Genomic DNA, 14431 nt, shown 5'->3' with positions numbered 1-14431 from the left:
CGGGTCCTGCTGCTGCTGCGGATCCGTGGGGCCGCTGCCATGTCGGATGCGGGTCCCGTTCCCGGGTGCGGCTGTGGGGCCGCTTCTCGGTAAGAGCTCATTGAATGTACCTGGATGAACCTCCGCCCTTCATCCCCGCCGCCGTTCCGCTCCTTGGATCCCAACGGGGCCGCGGCTCGGGGGAACGGGAGGAGCGCGTGGCTCCGTTACTGTGGGCCTGAGGAGATGCCGAGGGCCGCTCGGTTGGATCCCAGCGCTCGGCCGCATAGAACCGCTGGTCCGGCCCGGTTCGGTGCTCAGGGGGATCCCGGTGTGTCCTGACGGCGCTGGGGAAGAGACTGAGCAGCTCCCTGAGCTCGGGAGTGAGGATCGGTTGTGTGAGTAACCGGGAAGCACGGCCTGTAGGGAGCTGATTGTCCCTCTCTACTCGGCTCTTGTGAGGCCCCATCTGTTGTACCGTGTCCAGGTGTGGAGCCCTCAGTACAAAAAAGACATGGAGATTATGGAAAGGGTCCAGAGGAGGGACAGGAAGATGATCAGGGGCTGGAGCACCTCCACTATGAGGACAGGCTGAGGGAGTTGGGTTTGTTCAGCCTGGAGAAGAGAAGGTTGCGGGGTGACCTCATTGCAGCCTTTCAATACCTGAAGGGAACTTACTATTTATTCCCTTAAACTCTTGGAAAGGGCTGACAATAGCAGGACACGGGGAAATGGTTTTAAGTTAAAAGAGGGAAGATTTAGGTTGGATGTTAGGGGGAAGTTCTTCACTAGGAGAGTGGTTAAGCCCTGGAACAGGCTGCCCAGGGAGGTTGTGGATGCCCCGTCCTTGGAGGTGTTCAAGGCCAGGTTGGACGGGGCCATGGGCAACCTGATCTATGGGGTCTCTATGGGGTCTGTGTGGTCTCTGTGGGGATCTATGGGGTCTCCTGGGCAACCTGGTGTAGTAAATGTGTATGTTTGGTGGCCCTGCCAGGCAGGGGAGTTGGAATTACATGATCCTTGAGGTCCCTTCCAACCTGGGTCATTCTGTGATTCTGTGACCTGTGATTCTGTGTGTGACTGGGCCTGTGGTGTGGAGCTGCAGCTCCAGGCAGCCCTATGGCAGCTTTGCAAAGAGGTAATTCAGAGAATAGAACGGTTCCTTTGGACGAGACCTTATTTATAACAGTAATAGTTGGGTTAGAGGGGACCTCAAAACCCCCCCAGCCAAATCCCTGCCATGGTCAGTCTGCCAAGGGCCCATCCATGGCCTGGGACACCTCCAGGAGTGGGGCACCCACAGCTCTGGGCACTGGTGTCAGTGCCTCACTGCCCTCTGAGTAAAGAATTGCATTTCATATCTAACCTAAATCTTCCCTCTCCCCTGGTGGAGCTTTGTGCTCTTCCCACGTCCTGCCACTAGTTATGGAGAGAAGAGACCAACATCTTCCTCTGTACCTCCTCTCCCCAGGAAGCCACAGGGAGAAATGAGGCCACCTCTTGGCCTTGTCACCTCGAAACCGAACAACCCAAGTGTTCTCAGCCTCTCATAGGTCAGGTCTTCAGCCCTGTTACCAGCTTTGTTGTCTGGGTACGTTCTTATTATCTGTAAACCTGCACGTTTTTGTCTGGATGGGTTTGTTATGGGCTTGCACCAGAGCTTGTGCAGACATAACCAAAAGGATGTGCTTGGGCTTGGCAGTGCCATGATCAATTGGACTTCATAGCTGTGTTGGACTCAGATCAGCTCTTGATGTTCCTGGTTTGTAGAACCATAGAGGTTTGAGTTGGATAGGCTCTTTAAAGGTCATCACCTCATTCAGCTCCCCTGCAGTGCACAGGGACATTTACAGCTTGATCAGGTTGCTCAGAGCCCCATCCAGCCTGACCTTGAGCATCTCTGGGGATGGGGCATCCACCCCTTCTCTGGGCAGACTGTTCCAGTGCTTGCTGTGCAGAATTGCTGAAGCTTTATGTGGAGCCAGCTCTGTGCTAGGGTGATTGTTTGGTTTCTGCACTGCATGGTGAGGTTAAATTGCTTCCATACTGAGGCTAGTCCTTGATGTGGACTATCTATAGCAAGTCAGATACATAATGGATCATCATACCAGGCCTCTTTTTTCTGTATGGAGCCAGCTCTACTTCCATTCCTGTGATGCACGGAGTCTATAGTCTGTTAACTTCCAGCTAGCAATTGAAACTCAATCATATTTGCTATTAGGATAAGACTTGCACAGTTGTCATCTGTCTCAGTTACTTGGTTCTGTGACTTTGCAGATCATCCTAAATTCATGGTACCAAATGAGATGGGCTTTTGGTTAGAACCACAGCAATTTGCATGCCTCAAATCACTGTTTTCATAATTAACAGCTTAAAAAATGCCTAGAGGTTATTTAGTTGTATTGGTTTGCAGAGCTGTGGACCTACAAACCTGACTGTGTGCTATTAACTTCTGTGGGTTTATTAAATCATCTCACCGGGTGTTACTTTGTACTTAATGCAGTTCTGCAGATTTTACCACACAACCAACATTACGCAGCTGGATTCTCACTTGTAACCTTTAAAAAGGCAGCCGAGGTGAAGGTCTGGCAGTGCTCGAGCCCTTAGAAATAGTGCAGTGTCCTTCTGTGGCTTTTGCCTGTATCTCAACCCTTCCATGCAACGTCAGTGGCAGTTGTGGCACCTTGGTAACTGTGTGTTGTTGGTTTATGGGGCGGATTGGATTGCAAAACTGTTACTTCCCTATCACAGATGTGTGCGGCTTTGTAATAATTCCCAAGTCATTACTGACTTCTGAAGGATTTACAGCTTCTCAGAACTTTGCCTGGTAAAAAGTTGAGGTGTTTGGGTGGGTTTTGAATTGATAACATCATAACCTTTATTAAAAGGGTTTCCGTGTTTTGTGTTAATGTGTTGGAATATCTCTCCAGCAAATTAAATGTACTCTGTCCTAGCTTTCATGTACTGAAGGATGGTTACATATGGGTACAATACTGTTGTGGTTTGTTAAGTGAATGAAGAACCTGAAAGTGGTGTGTTTCTGTGTGAGTCACGTTATGCATCAAGATTCAAGACATACAGCAGTTGTTATATGAGGATGGACATGATTAACACAATGCCACCATTCTTATTTATCAGAAATAGGAACATTTTAAACTTCTGCCCTGCAGATGTACCAGGACCTGTCAGGATGGAGGTGCAGGAGAAATTTCTGAGTGCCTAAAGGGAATGGTGAGGATTTGATATTTTCTGTATGATCTCCCAGCCAGCAGTGCTTACAAGCAGAGCACCTCCAAGCATTGCTGCCTCCAGCAGCAGCTTGTTTTGGCCACCTGAACCATGACCAGCAGCACACACTGATTTGTTCTAAGTTGAAGGAGGCATTTGTCAGCTTTTCCTTGCTTTGTCTTGTCTTTAATTTATTCCTTTTTTTCCCCCCTTTCATCCTAATTTGTCCAGAGGTTTTTAATTTGTTAAAGGGCAGCAAAGCAAGCTGCTCCTCAGCTGTGGAATCATACTGGGCTCTTTTTTCATCTCTTAGATAAACTCTGGAATTAAGAATGTGGGTCATCCAATTTTAGAGGCAATTAAAAAGTACTTTAGCTCTGCAGAAGATGCTCTGCCCTGTAGTTTAGCCCTATCTAGAAAGCTGTTCTCCCATCCCAAGGAATTCCTCTGTTGTGTTGTCTGTGTTTAAATGCTGATAGTCCTATTTGTCTGAGAGTCAGCTGGAACATAACATAAAGTGCGTGGCAGTTTTAAGCCTTGGGTGATGGTTTTCTGTAATTATTATATATTATTATGTAAATCTATTTTGAAGATTTTACAGAGTCGTTTTGCTAATTTCTTTTCCGTTATGATTCTGATTGCCATTCTATATTTGGGAAAGCATAAGAAATTCCTCCTTAATTATAACTGATTTGAGATGAACAAAGAATGCTGCATATTCAGTGCCGTTATCATTTGGAAAAGCAGGTAATGAATTACTTTTCAGAACAGAGGAAACTGAGTGTCAGCTCTTTTCAGAACTGAGTGGCAGCATTCTGAAATAGGTTTAACCAAAGGCTTACAAGAAGAAGTTTCCCCGCAAATCTTTCCTGGTAAAGACATAATTGTGCTCACGTATGAGTTGGGAAAAGTGCTGTCACAGAAAACAGTTCTGTTGAATTTGAGGTTTTAAAGTTTTGCATAGAAGTCTGCTCTCATTTGCAATAATTTTGTTCAATAGCACTAGAAACGTTCTTGACATTTCAGAGACCATTGCTTTGGTTTTTCTGCATGTTAAACATTTGTTTCCTATCTATCCAGAACTTTTGGGGCTCAAGGAGAGGAGTTCACCTTTGTAGGTGGTAAAGGGGCTCAAAGGTAATAAGAAATCATTATTTTCTTTGTTATCTTCCCCGTACTCTGGAGAACTTTGCAGACACAGACATGTTCTTCTTTTTCCACTGAACACATTCTTTCTCTCTGCCATGCCAAGCCTGCTGCTTTGTTGGCATTTTTAGATATGAAGAAAAAAAGATATTTTTTAAGCCAGGAAATGAAGAATACTTACACTTACTTGGCCTGAAGGAAGCCAAGAAGTCCAGATAGGTCAGACTGTGGACTATGGTCAGCAGCTAACACAGAGATGTGGGTGCCCCATCCCTGGAGGTGCCCGAGGCTATGAGTGGGCCCTGGGCAGCCTGATCAGGTGGGGGACACCCAGCCCACAGCTAAGGTAAGGGCTGGATGGGCTGTGAGATCACCTCCAACCCAACCATCCTGTGCTTCATGGGAAACATGTCAGTGTTGGAGATAGAGGACAAGGCAGGGATGTCTCTATCTCCAATCTTTGTGCACAGGGATCCCACAGCCATGTCTGCAGGCAGCGTGGCACCTGGAGGATGTAGGGGTGCTGCCAACAGCACTGATGCCACGGGAGGGAGTGGTATAATGAATATGCTTAGTTACAAATAGTGACAGTTGCTGAGCATCAAAAACAGTCATTTAAACTTTTTTTTTCCAGAGTAAAAAATCTCAAATATCCAGTACTTCATTCTTTCCTTAATGATTTTATATATATATATTTTTGAGCAGGTTACTCCAGCAACTGTTGTTGCTAAGACACAAATAGTTACAGATGTCCCCAGGACTGATTGCAGGTGATAAATACCATGGCTGCCTCTCTTGCAAAATAACAAGAGAAATATGTCAATTTACTGCAGTGCCACCTTTTAAACATAATTATGGTGACAGCTGAAAGTTTCTCTCTAAGAGAAGTGTAGCTTGGTTTCCTGGCAGTGTGTGGTGGTGCCTGTGTTAGTGAAATCTCCCAATTGTGGTACGAGTTGAATTCTTATGTAAAGGGGAGTTATTGGCTTTGTTACTTTCCTTATGTGTGTATAATTCATGGTGCTGTGCTTTGTATGTTAAAGGTGGTGCATGACGGTTCGTTGAGCTGTTAGATCCATCTAGAAGAAATCATTGCCCTGTTTTCTGGGCTCAGTGGGAGCTGTTTTGCTCAAAGATGAAGCTGTTATTTCCAAGTTTTCTTTTTGTGGAGAAAAAAAAATCCCCAACACAGTATGTTTCCTCATTTAAAAATGTCCCTGTTGGGTTTCAAAATCAAATTGAAGAGAGTTGTGTAAGAGCCAGGCAGGCTTTGTGTGTGTCACTGAACAGAGCTGCAGACAGCCTTAAAATTGGTGATGCTACAGGGATTTGAGAAGAGCAACATGAAAGTTCCTGCTGGTGAAGTGAGCAGTGCTTAGGCTAAATACATCTTTGTGTTACAGCATTGAATTCCTCTATTTTTATATACCACACTGTGCACCCCCCGTCGCTTTAAGATTGTGAACATTTGATCAAACCATGAACCTCAAGTCCTCCAGATTTGTGTTTACATGCTTGTCGTGGCCACGTGTACCCTTATAGATGAGATGCATAATCTGCCTTCCCTATAACTTTTGCAGGTTTTTATTCCGAGTCTTCCCCAGTTAATAAAGACGGAGAGAGAGATCGAGCGTAGAGAGCAGCAAACAACCCAGCAGATCTCACAGCAAAGGTTTGTTCTCTGGTGTTTGTCACAATATTTGGGCAGCCCCATGGGGTGTGGGTGTGTGTGTGCAGGGATGGAGGAAAAGCAAAGAACAGCCAGGCAGAAATCTTTGCCATGAGATCTGCTGAGCTGTTAGAGGTAGGGATCAGCAGGCTGCTGTGTGCCACTGGAGAACTGTACTTAACAGTGGATTTAACAAACGAAAGCTTGACGTGTTGTAAACTGCCTTACAGATGGAATCTGGGGGCAGTTTTATTTCTGGAGAGCAAAGACTGCTGCCTGAGGAAATGGATGCTGGCAGCATTACTCAGTAGAGTTGGGGCTCTCACGTTTTGGAGTTAGAAATCCCACTTCCTTTTCCCTCTTACTGCAGCTGTGTTTTCCAGGCTGTCTAACACTGAATGCTTGCCTTAGTGTGTCACCGTCTGGGTGTGGTGTTACCCTCTGGTTGTGGTGCTCAGGGATGTGATTTAACAGTGGGTTGTTAGAGTTAGGGTAGTATGGTTAGGCTGAGGTTGGACTTGATGATCTTGAAGGTCTTTTCCAACCCGAGGAATTATATGGTGTGTAAATTGACTTGTGAATTCATGGTGCTGCTGGTTGCTCTACTTGTGAAAGCAATTGCTTTGTTTCTTAGTGGAGGAGGAGAGCCAGCTGCTCATGGCTGTCTGTCCTTGCATGACACTGTAGTGCTGTGTTACACACCTTTCCTTCTCAGCGTCTTTGGATTGTGTTGAATTTGTGCTCAGACTTACCTGACAAACCGTTTTATGGGCCAAGGCATCTGTTTACTCATTCACTTGGTTTGTTTGTGATGGCACAGTGTTAAAAAGCATTTTTATCTTCTTCTTGACTGAAGGAAGGGCAAATAAAGCACAGGATTCCATTCCTGACTGTTCCGAAGGTGCCATCTCAATGTACGACCCAACCCAGCAGCCAGGATGGTGCTGTTATTCATGTCATCTTGTAATCAAGAACAAAACAGGAGATTCTGCACAAGCTGTGATGAGTGCCTGTTCTTCCAATTCTTATGGGAGCTCTTAGGAAGAGAGCTGGGTTTGCTGTCATCGTGCAGGCAGAATGCAAGTTTGGCTATTTGGGATGTCAAGTTAAAAGTGTTCTGACAGCTTGACTGATGAAACAGTGTCATAGTTGGGTATGAGGGGATATGAGGAGGGAGAAAATAGTGAAGAAATATTGCTGTAGAACAAGGAAGTTGTGTGCAGAGGCGCTTTCCATTGGAAAAAATGAGAAGCTTAGACTCTTCTACTGTTGCTTAATTCCTAGATCCACTTCTCTTTATGGTAAACTTCTGGCCCTTGAGTAAATGAGAAATGGAAATAACATAGATCCCATTATTAAGCATATCCCAACAAAGCATTTTGTTTCAGATTCTATTAAATAGTTTTAATTTCATTAGGTCGGCTTAGTTTTTTTTTCCTAAAGGAAGCAGTGGCTATTTTGAAGTAAAACAAAACCATATTCAAGCATCTTTTTTTTCTTCCTAATCAGTATAATTACAGCTCATTGGTTTTATCACATTATCCTTGCCTTTAATTATTTGCAGCTTGAGAGAACAACTGTTATTTTATCTGAAGCCAAAGCAGATGGGCTTGTAATGAACAAAATTAAATAGCAGTCCATCCCGATGCTAATAGCTGGTAGCTTTTGGAAATATATCTATAATATCAGCATTGAAAGAGTTTGATCAATATATGCTTTGCATTTTGGGATTTTAAAAATAGGATTTATTGCAAGAAAACAAATCTGGGCTTTCAGCAGGGAGTTAGCGCTGTGATGTTATGCAGAGCAGAAGGCAGACAACTAGTCTGTGTAATTCTCTAATCCACACCTATGCTTTAATGCCTTGTTTTGAGATTTATGTAATGTGTTTCAATAAACTGAGCATGCAAAATGACCTGACGTGCAAAACGCCTCTCCTGGCTATTGCACAGCCGTGGTGTGCTGGGCAAGTTGGGGTTTAGCTGGCTTGGCTGTTCAGCAAGTCCATTTTAAATTGAAAACTGTTGTTTAATTCAGATATTACAGGTAAATAATGAAAAACATTCCATATAGGAAAGAATTGTGTGTTTTCAGCTTTTTGGAGCCTAAGTTTCGACTTCTTCTTTTTTTCAGGTTGTTTCTTTCACATCGCTAACACAGAATAGCTTGTGGCACACCTGGTTGTGATTTGTCAAAGCCTTTTCATTCATAAGCTCAGTCCACCATGGAAGTGTTCTGACCATCACACCTCACTGTGGCCTTCCAGTATTTGGAAGGGGTGTATAAACAGGAGGGGAATGGCTGTTTATGAGGGTGGACAGTGACAGGACAAGGGGGAATGGATTTAAACTGAGGCAGGGGAGGTTTAGGTTGGAAGTTCTTCACCCAGCGGGTGGTGACGCACTGGCACAGGTTGCCCAAGGAGGCTGTGGATGCCCCATCCCTGCAGGCGTTCAAGGCCAGGCTGGATGTGGCTCTGGGCAGCCTGGGCTGCTGGTTGGTGACCCTGCACACAGCAGGGGGTTGGAACAAGATGAGCATTGAGGTCCTTTGCAACCCAGGTCATTCTATGATTCTATGAACTTCCTAGACCTCCCCCTCCCAAAAAGTATAATCAAAATGTAGACAGGAAAAGTGACCAAACCCAGCTCTCCCAAAACTGTTGGTCTCCAATTTCTTCTTTTCTGAGGTTAGTGAGCAGTTGGGAAGCTGTGGTTTTGCGTGGGAAGGGGAGGAGGGCTGATGGCAGTTGATGTTCTCTATATGGTAATGACATGGTCACACCTCCGCTCATGTACAACTGCCACAGGATGGGCTGAGTGCGGTACCAAAGCTATTGCAGATCTGCTTTGGTATCTCTTCTGCTGTGGTTGCCTATGGTTTAAAAATGTTTAATAATAGAAGCTGTGCGGTAAGCTTATCTAAATAAAGCACAGCTGCCTTGAGCTTTATGTAGGTTAAAAATCTAATGCTGAATTTTTGAGATGATGAAAAAAAACACAAAAAACAATACCAAAAAACAGCTGTTGGCCTTGAACTTTTACTGATCAGCTGTTTGCCAAGTCAGATGATCCACCAGGTTCAAGCTGAATGGATGCAAGGTGCTGGGGTTGCTTTTTGGAAACCCAAGCACTGCACCCAGCTTGGAGGCTCAGAGGAGGTTGGCAGCGCTCAGCGCTGCAGTGCTGTGCCCATAGCAGGCTGCTGGGGATGCTGCATGGAAACAGCACAGAGCAGTGCTCACTGCAGCCTCCTCCCATGTGCAGCTGTAGCTGGCAGCAGCTGTGCCCTGCCTGCCTGCAGTGTGAGCCATGAAGCATGGAGTGCGGTTCCCCCGTCTCTGCCCCCCGTGTCCTTGTGGAGTCAGTGGTGGATGAGCTCAGGGCACAGCAGCTCTCTGCACACAGGCAGGGTGGGCAGTCTGGGCTGAAAAGCCACTGAGTCAAACATGTGCCACAGCTGAGTGTGCATTCCCAGTTTTGGCAATGTGAAAAATAAGGGGAAGAGTAAATGAAGCCATAATATTACAGTGGCTGTCAATGGAAAAGGACATCTTGTGCTCTCACTTGCATGCTCTTGCCTTTTTCCCTCTCCTTTGGCTCCCCTAAAAATGGGTCTGTGTGAGGCTGGAGCTGAGCCCAGTGGAAGGATCTTAGCAGAAGTGCTGTGTTTTGGTGGCTCTTTTCTATGTGTTTTTTTTTCTGTTTTATTGTTTTTCTCCATAGCACAAGATCAAATCCAGCCTGCAGCACAGCCATATGGCTGCTGTGCCCAGCACAAAGGAAGGGTATCATGCAAGCAAGATTGGGTTGCTGGAAGTAAGGGAGAAGCAGGAGCTTTTCCTTCCTCAGCAGCTCCAGCTGAAACTGTGGCTTAGGAAACCTTTGCTAAAGAACAGCCCTGTCACTCCTCACAAGTCCAGCTGTGCTGCTTAAGCACATCCCTGTCACCCAGAAATGCACCATGCTTCTTCTGGTTCTGCTTGCTTCTCTGTGAGAACACTGAGACATTTTCTGCCCTACCTGCTGTTTCTGGAGCTGTAGATTCTCTAGAAGGCAGTGTGACAGTGATGTTTTTTCCATACTGATCAGTTCAGTTTTGGAGTTCAATAAGAAAGTATGCAATGAAACTGTAAAATCAAAGGACAAAGGGGCAGGACCAGACTGATGTGATAGCAAATTCAAACATCGCTGCTATTGGCATTTGTATCCCACACCTGTAGTTATAACCTTTGAATGACGCAGCTTCTTTTCTGTCTTGAGTTTTCTGTACTATCTCTATAGTTAACAGTTAAAACTGAGGGTGAAAGTTGTAATGGTGCCAGCGTAGGGGACAGCTTTGCTGAGTGGGCTCTGGGAAGAGGGGATCCCAGAAGACCAAGTCAAAATATATGGTCAATGGTCAATGAATGCTGGTCTATGGCAACTTTTTGGTGCAGTATATAGGAACTCTGTGCTAAATATGTGACTGGGTTACTGTCTGTTAACTTTTTGGTGCTCACCAAACACCTCTTTTTTGAGGGCTGCAGTTGGAATAATAAACTTTCTTTGTGAACTTGACAGTAAGCAGTGCTGTATGTAAATTCACGTACGCTCTTGTCCTGATTTTGTGTGTGTGTGTGTGTTTGTTATATAAATGTTCTAAATTAAAACAGGTTAGATTGAATCACTCTGTTTACTGACCTAGTAGACCAGACTCGATCATTTAAAGTGTCTTTAAAATCATGGTGCACGTGTCTGATTGACACGTTAGCTTCTGTGGTCAGTATGGTACAAGCAAATGATGTAGAAATGTGCCACGTGATGAAAAATGTCTGTAAGTTGAAGCTTAAAGCTAAATCCCTTGTTTATGAAATCTTTCCGTATATGAATTTTGTCTCTTACTTGGGAGATGGCAACACGAGTTTAGAAAGCTTGTGGGTGGAATATATAACAATTACCATTCTCTGATAGCCTAAATGATAAGTCCCCCCAAAAGTACATAAAGCTATGAACACCTTTTTTTGACAGGCTTTGAAGACTGCCGAGGAGGACACGATTTGAATCATTCAAGCATTAAAATAGTAATACCCATGGAAGAGCCACAAGATTTACCCGAGCAACCAGTAAGTACATTTAAATAATACTCAAGGTGGGCATGTAAAACTAATCAGTGATCTCAGAACTCAGCATGCAGTTATTGTATTTAATAATGGGCAGTAAGGCTGTCCTTTATTAAAGCAGTAATAAAAGGAATGTGTGCTTAAACTCTGTAGTGCTTCTATGTAAAATTATGCCTAGTAATTATCTGTTTTGCTGAGAAAACCAGACCATTTATAATCCTAGAAGAAATTAAAAATCACTGTTTTAATGACAGAATCAGCATGCTGCCTGTTTCCTTATAAATAAGTTTTAGTTATTCTTGTGCCTAAGATCATGAAAAGGTTCCACAACCCTAAGCATGCCATCATCTCTATTGCTGGAGAGCATTATTTACAACCCTTAATTGAACAGGGCACTGATGTAGGTAGGTGTATCTTAAGATAGGAATTGCTGTCCAGACTTCCTAGATATCTGTGATGCTGCCACATTAAAAATACTGATGAGGTTAAATTATTTAAGTTATGCTTTCTGACACAACGTGCAAATCATTATGAGTGTGTGTGCATAAAACACAAGGCTAATCAGCAGAAACATAATTGGAAGTCTAGATGTCTGCAGGATTTAAACTAAAATAAGAAAGGAAATATCTGTTATTACAGCTTTACATAGCCAAAATTACCTTTATTAACCTTTATTATTCAGGGCATAGGAGATGGAGCACAGCTTGTTTTTGGCACATGAGAGCATTACCTGTAAGCAGACTCTTTAATTGTTTGCTGAAGGTTTTCTATCTAATTTCATTTAGGTACCTTTTGCTGCTCAGTCATTCTGAGGCAGAATTTGAGACTATACTGATCAAAGCTGTATGATGTGATATCATCTTTTCAGCTTTATCACCCAGAACTGACACTGCACAAACTTGTTTTCTTTCTCAAATGATTTTTCTTTTCCTAATAATGGTCATTGCAAACTGTTGGAGACTGAATCTGGAGCCTGTAGGGAAGTCGTCAGACTTGGAGTTAAATGTGTTTTACTCCCTCCATTTAGTGTGCATTCTGCTGCCAGGGATGCTAAACAGGCAAGACTTTTGTCCCTATTTTTAGATGCTTTTTCCCCTTTCAGATCTCAATTTAAAGTGGAAAAGTCTGTGTGAGACTCAGTGCTGGAAACCAAATATAAACTTGGGAAGTAAAAAAGTGAAGGAAAGTTTAGAGAGAAGTGACCAAAAGTGACATTTTCCATGACAAAAATAGTTTAAGAAGTGCTATTATTTGGCTTTTACAAGTGATTTCTTGTAGTAATCTCTTGTTTGTTGAATGCATTGTGGATACATGTAGTTGATTCTTATGATATTTTATTTAATCCTGGAAGACAGGAAGTGACAAAAGTCTTTTTGCAAGGGCTGGTGAACTTGTGTTATGTGCATTGCAGACACCCACAGAGCTGATCTGTTTGGAAGGAGTTCTCATATTGGGCAGTAAATGTGAATGATGGGGAGAACCCTGAGGTGGGAAGGGCTGCAGTGCTGCTGAAAGGACAGAGGAAAAATGGCTGTCAGGTGTTTGAGCTGAAGGTTTTTCTCAACTCAAATTGCCACAGGGATGGCAGTTAAACTCCACATTCCTGACTGGTGTACAGTCCTTTCTTCATAACATTGCTACAGGCAGTAATGCTACCATTGCTTTGGTTGTGTTTGCTTCAGCAACTCATCATCTGGTTGGTTGGGGGTTGTGCTTTCCACTCAGAAATTGGTCTATGAATATCAGTCTGAGTGGAGGTGATCTGACCTGAGGCAGAAGCTGTGTTTTCCACCCTTTTCCCTTTCCTTCCTTTCCCCTTTGAAACTTTTCTATTTAAGACCTGTTAGTTAGCTGTACAGTTCAATGCAAGGCTTTCTTTTCAACACTAATGCAAACTAAAGTAACCACTGGTGATGTCCTGCTGGAGGTCTGTGTGTGCTGATTCTGCCAAGGACAGCTCTTTTTAGTTGTGCCTCTGAACATTTCTGTCCTTGCAGGTGAAGAAAGCCAAGATGCAGGAATCCCGAGAGCAAAGCTTGAGGTATGTCACTTTGAATTTTATTTTAGTGTGAAGCAATTACTGGTGCTCTTATATCATTATAAGCTTCCATTTTAGCAGCATGCATATTGCTGTATTTGTCAGAGAGATGGGACAAATATAACCCAGTTTTGTGTTGGCTGTAAGAAAAATAAATTAAGCAACCCTTTGGTATTAAACCTGAGTTATATTAGTAGTTAGATGATTATTAAAAAAATAATAATGAAGGGAAAGCTTTGACAAGAAGCAGTGAGCAAACAGTGTGAAATTCACCACCTAAATGTTAGAGTGTGCTGGAAGCTGCACTTCCAGCCAGCATAAGGTGAGAGGAGCCCAGCCTAGGAGTGCCTCTGCTCTCCTAGGTGGTAAGTGATGGAAGATAAGAGCACTTGGGATGAATTTGTACTAAAGCACAGGTGTGTGTGTTGAGGAGCAACAGTGAGAATGCAAGAAGAAACAAGGGCTGATATAGTATAACCAGAAATTGTATCTATTGTCACATTTTCCATAGTAAGTGATAACTAGAAGTAGCTGTACAGCTCTCAACCTACTTGCAAGCTGCATGCAATTTGACAGCCACAGGTTAACTGTCTCACAGAATCACAGGACTTTTTTCCCCCCAGAACAGCAGTAGATGAATGCTCCGAATCTTCACTGGAATGTGGGGTTTTTAATTGCAGAACTCAAAGGCTACTAGCATTGCAAAAAGATTTTCAGTCTGGTTATGAATGTTTTCAGAGGGGAGAAATGCCAGTTAATGCGTTTTGAGCAAACTTAATTCCTTCTCCCTAGCCATAGGAAGGAAAACAACACACATAGGAGAGCAAATCCACAGCACTCACTGCTCTGCTCTTCCATCCCCTCACCCTGCCCAGCACTGTCCTGCTTGCCCCAGGGTTTCACCTCAAAGCCATCAGGGCAGTTGAAGGTGGGTGGATGAAGCGAAAACAGCCCCACAATTTTTTCTGCTCATTCAGCAAATTAAACTTTCATGGAAGAGCCTGGTGTGTGTCTGAGGTGCTGCAGAGGAGCAGGAGGCTGTGTCCAGGTGGGAGGAAAGAAATTTGTGCTTCACACTGCAGATGGCAGTGCCAAGCTGCTGGGTCTGCTGGGCTGCAGCTTCATGTGGAGAGATGAGTTGCTGAGTTAACGTGCTGAAGCTGATGGCAGTTTTATGTCTAATCAGAGATGCAGATCTCTCTCTTAGGTTCTCTGTGTGAGATAACCAAAACCAGCTCTGCACACTTTGGTAAGAGTCAGTTTTTCTCAG

The 14431-nt window shown here is 43.9% G+C and overlaps 1 protein-coding gene across 13 annotated transcripts in view; it reads left to right on the top strand.

Moving 5' to 3' along the window:
- Positions 1-6: 6 nt before the first annotated feature.
- EYA3 (EYA transcriptional coactivator and phosphatase 3) overlaps positions 7-14431 on the top strand; it is a 36069-nt gene continuing 21644 nt past the window's right edge. For 4 of the 13 annotated variants that reach the window (XM_085518337.1, XM_085518334.1, XM_085518336.1 and 1 more), the window contains exons 1-4: positions 7-89; positions 5934-6025; positions 11032-11126; positions 13121-13164. In XM_085518337.1, coding sequence (XP_085374463.1) covers positions 11094-11126; positions 13121-13164 — 77 coding nt within the window. In that variant the 5' untranslated portion in view covers positions 7-89; positions 5934-6025; positions 11032-11093. Of the gene's footprint in view, positions 90-288; positions 378-3122; positions 3211-5933; positions 6026-11031; positions 11127-13120; positions 13165-14431 lie in introns of those variants that run through there. The other 9 variants (XM_015883505.3, XM_015883503.3, XM_015883504.3 and 6 more) reach the window with 5 other exon arrangements.

This window comes from Coturnix japonica, chromosome 17 (assembly GCF_054131305.1).
Source record: "Coturnix japonica strain WE chromosome 17, WE-NBRP24, whole genome shotgun sequence".
Taxonomy (NCBI): Eukaryota; Metazoa; Chordata; class Aves; order Galliformes; family Phasianidae; genus Coturnix; species Coturnix japonica.
Note: the sequence above shows the minus strand (reverse complement) of the source record. Positions and strands in the feature narration are given on the sequence as shown.